The 4,303-nt window shown below is 45.5% G+C and overlaps 1 protein-coding gene across 1 annotated transcript; it reads right to left on the reverse strand.

Annotated features, from left to right (window-relative positions):
* Nucleotides 1-1,821: 1,821 nt before the first annotated feature.
* On the reverse strand, nucleotides 1,822-3,070 carry SERLADRAFT_407446 (uncharacterized protein; the record flags this gene model as incomplete). Its single annotated transcript, XM_007316897.1, has 2 exons — nucleotides 1,822-2,257; nucleotides 2,325-3,070. 2 exons carry the CDS (start codon nucleotides 3,068-3,070, stop codon nucleotides 1,822-1,824), a joined length of 1,182 nt encoding a protein of 393 aa, XP_007316959.1.
* Between the last annotated feature and the right edge of the window lie 1,233 nt (nucleotides 3,071-4,303).

Here is a 4,303-nt window from a genome sequence, read left to right on the forward strand (position 1 = left end):
ACCACGGGCACTCATCTTTGTTAACACTGTTAGTCAGTCCCAGGCTGGCTTTTGGAGACTCCATGGAATTGTATCTGACCAACTAAAGAGTCAAATCAGTTATTTGAATGCCAGGCGCTCGCCACGCACCAGGAAAACTGTCTTGCGTGACTTTCGTGAAGGAAAAATAAGGGTCATGTTTGTGACCGAAATAGGTGGCATGGTTAGCATTTGAATCAATTTAATAAGCTTGCTTTGTCTAATAATTAAACAGGGACTCGACATACCAGATGTCGAGTTGGTGATCCAATTTGGAGTCCCATCATCACTGTCAGTATGGCTCCAAAGAGCAGGCTGAGCTGTCCGCAACTTCAGTCTTCAAGGACGTGCTATAATGATGGTTGAAGTGTCAGTGCTTCAAAGTGTTAGTAAAAAAAAGAAAGGCAGAACTGGAGAAGAGAACTTAGAGTCAGAAGATGAGCTTGAAGACTCAGACCACGAGATTGGAATAGAGAAAGATCCAATGTACCGCAAGAAAATAGAAGAGCCTCTTCGAGCCTGGATTGAAACCACAGGTGGTTGGCGTGATATTGCAGATGCATTTTACAATAATCCACCCAGCCGTACACGTAGGTTGCACATTTTCTGTGGCAGCGTGAGATTCTGATGTTTGAACCTAGCACCTACCAGCGTCTGCTGTGACAACTGTGACAGAACTGCGACGGGCCTTATGCCCTCCAATATTATTTTACCTCCACTCAGTCCTGCTCACACATCCTCCAAAACTAGCGACGAGGAGCAGGAAAACACACCTACCCATGAACAGAATGCAATGGGCAAGCATGTGATGAAAACTGCTGATCAGAATTCCCCACTCACTCGACGCACAGGCCAACATCTCCAAACCATCAAGGATGCTCTGGACCATTGACGTGTGACTATCCGCCAGTGTGACTATCCCCACTGCTCATTTACTGGCCTCGCCCTTCTCCCCAATCTCACTCTAAAATCAATAGCCTCTAATTGTTTGTGGAAAACGATCAATGATCTTTGTGGATCTCTCGGGGCCTCATGGCCATTAGTTGATGTATATGGTGGTGAGGTTCTGGACTTGGTGAGGCAGTTGGATGACAAAGTGCAAGAGTCTTGTGAAGGGGCCAAAGTCGAGAAACGCCAAGCAAAGAAGCTTGCAAGGGAGGCCGTGAAGGAGGAGAAGAAGGCTATAGGAAGGGAGCTGAAAGTGCAGAAACGAAGCTCACACCGAGTCCGCAATTCCAGCGCAAGTGGTAAAGAAAATGTACCACTGCCTGGTACCTCAGAGTAAGTTATTTCTTTACTTACCGGCTGATACCACTGATACTCTTTCTTGTAAGGTTCCAAATAAATGTCAACACACCCTCAGTCCCGCTAGACGCAACTCAAACTTTGTATGCCACCTGGACCTTAACACCATCATCCTCCACTGCTGTGCCGTCGTTTTCACCTTTCACTCCCTCATTTTTTGCCAGTTCTTTTCAGCCCAATACGGAGACCTACAAGGGCTAGCAGGAGGTGCAATACCTTGGACTATAGTACTGTATATAGAACAAGTGAATATATATATTTATCTTTTATCCTCTTGTTCGAGAGTGCCGCTCCCCTTGAGATGATATACTAAGGACTCGCTTTATCCTCCGTGGGTCAGGTAATACATTCTGGTATATCTCTCAGTACCGCTTACCTCAAGCCTCGAGTTGTTCACCCTCCCATGCTACTGACAGACGATACACTCATGGACTTCCTCCATCCTCCGTGGGTCAGGTAATACGTTCTGGCATTCGTTATAGTACATTTGTCACTACCCTACCATATCTCCTGTGTTGCCCGAACATAACTTCTATTATTCCACCATCTTGCCAATGTCCCTTTTGTGAGTATGTTGAAAGATCCTTTCGTCACAACATCCATAGTCCCATCTGCTTTAGTCTTCACCTCTCGTCCATCCTGCTGTGTGTGAATATTTGAGGCAATGTATGCATTATGCAGGATCTTGATATCCTTCTCCTTGAGTGGGTCAGAGTGGTGTAGGCCTCGTTGAAGCGTCCAAATTTGAAGTTCTGTATGCTTGCGCACAGCTCTGAGTGTGGGAATGGCTGGGGAAGTTTTCTTCATAAGAGCCCAAGATACATTTGGGCCACGAGTTCCAAATGTAACCTTTGTGTCCTTGATATTATGTTCCTGCCCTTTGTCTATAGGCAGAAATCCGAGGGGGTGGCCGGTCGTGTTCATCAACCAGCAACTGTGAAGAACAAAGTCTCTGTCAAGTACAAGTTAGTAAATTCCAACAAAATGCGAGAGAACTGTACTTTAGTTCTGGTGGCCATTCGTGCTGCAGACATTGTAGTAGCTCTAGCACTTCAATAGTATACCTTTTGTTATTACCTCCCGCAAAACGATACAAAAGATGGGGCAGAGTCTCCTCCATTATTCCCACATCACCGCATTCCATGGCCCTCTCTAAATCTATATACCTCAACACATCACGATTCCACAAGATGCTCTGACGCAAGACTTTGTCCTGTGTGTTTTTGCTTTGCAGGTGAATGGCCTCTAAGGCAGTACTAGATGCGAGTGTCTTCAAAATTTCTTCTGCAAGATGGAAAAATTGGCCTGGGGATTTGCAACGGAGATGTGCCAGGGTCTCTACTTCACCCACAACTGTCCAACATGCGCAAAAGTGTGCTTCAGCAACTTGAGTGATTGCATCATGCAGATTCTGATGGAAAGGCCCTTGGGTTTGCACAAAACCCAGTCCTTTTCTTTCGAGCAAAGTGAAAGCATGCATAAGGCCCCGGCCAGCTGTAGTCCCTAAGTACTGCTTGTGCAGTGAGTTAGCAAATGCCATCTGTAAATGAAACCACCCAAAGATGGGTACGAGCCAGTCCAAACGGTCAAAGGAATTGTGATCCTGAGCACGGAACCTAAAAAGTCCTCGTAGCCGCTCCACTGTTAGCTGGTCACCAACCCATGGGATTACTCGTTCAAGACCAGTCTTCTTATGTTCGTCAAGAGAGTCCAGCCGAAGCTGGGAAAACCACTTGCCCAAAAGCATCTCATTGCCTTCATAGCTGCCTTCTTCAATATGTACTGTTCCCAGCATGTACTGTGAGGCAACGATAAACTATAACAAAAACGAAACCTGTCTCCTTCTGCACTTGCAGGGAGCAAGGGGTTCAATGAGCTTGAGGTCGACAGACGCTAGTAAATATAGCGAGTAGAGGACTTTGAGAGGTAAGCTTCAAAGGTTTTCATTGAGGAGTAAAGCGGGTAAATTCAGTAATAGAAAACTAAGAAGCCATACATAAATAAGTAAGGCTTTATATAGTGAACTGTTTGTTCCTCAGACCGAAAGGAGAATATACGAAAAGTGGTCTGAGGAATCAATCGACCAATAAGAAAAAGAGAAAACAACTATTATATGACTTTTAACTTGATTAATCAGCAGGTGAGAGATTTGTACTAATAATAGAGGTTTGTCACGCGTGTTCAGGAACCGTATCCTCATGATGAGGTACAATCCTGAACAAGGCGTTATTAGTATACCCAGGCTTTACTGGGGCTTGGAGCTGGTTGGCGAGATGCCTACTACCAGTCCCTACCCAGTGTGCTGGCTGGCTGGGAGCGATGCCCAGTCTCTGATCTGTGATATAAAATGGTAGCGATGGTTAAGAAAGCCTGTGAGGGCTATGAGAAGTAAAACGGCAAACGATACCTCTAGCCCTAGAGCCAGAGGCGTAATGGGAAAAGTGTTCGAGAGCCAAGACATAGCAAAGATAAGGAAATAAGAAAACGGTCCTTACAAGGATGGGTGAAGACCCGAAGGGTCTTTCGGTTTGAAACATGTCCTAGATCCTAGAGTCTCGAGGTGAGCTGGGGGCAGGCTGGGTACCAATCAGCTTCACTGTTTTGAGAGATTTTTGGAGTCTGGGAACAGTGCGTCAGACAAAATTTGAGTGAATTCAAAATTTGACTAAGTACAGGCTGGAATGAATGATAATCTTTGTCTGACAGCCTGAGAGAGGGAGAGGGGGGTGGGTGCAAAAGAAACAAGCTAGCTAGCTATTATGGAGGCTATGACAATAGCGATGATGTGGCAGCGAGGGAAGGAGAAACGCGTGCCACATCACTGTCTCCTCCATAGACTAACTTCTACGCGTGCCTTGCTTCTCGGCATTGCTTAGAATATCATCTATGATTTTTGACGTCTGTTTCTAGTAGTAGAGGAAATAAATTAGTGATTATTGGTTTTGAGAAAAGGATGGGTTAAGACCCAAAGGGTCTTTCA

Source organism: Serpula lacrymans, assembly GCF_000218685.1.
Source record: "Serpula lacrymans var. lacrymans S7.9 unplaced genomic scaffold SERLAscaffold_5, whole genome shotgun sequence".
NCBI lineage: Eukaryota > Fungi > Basidiomycota > Agaricomycetes > Boletales > Serpulaceae > Serpula > Serpula lacrymans.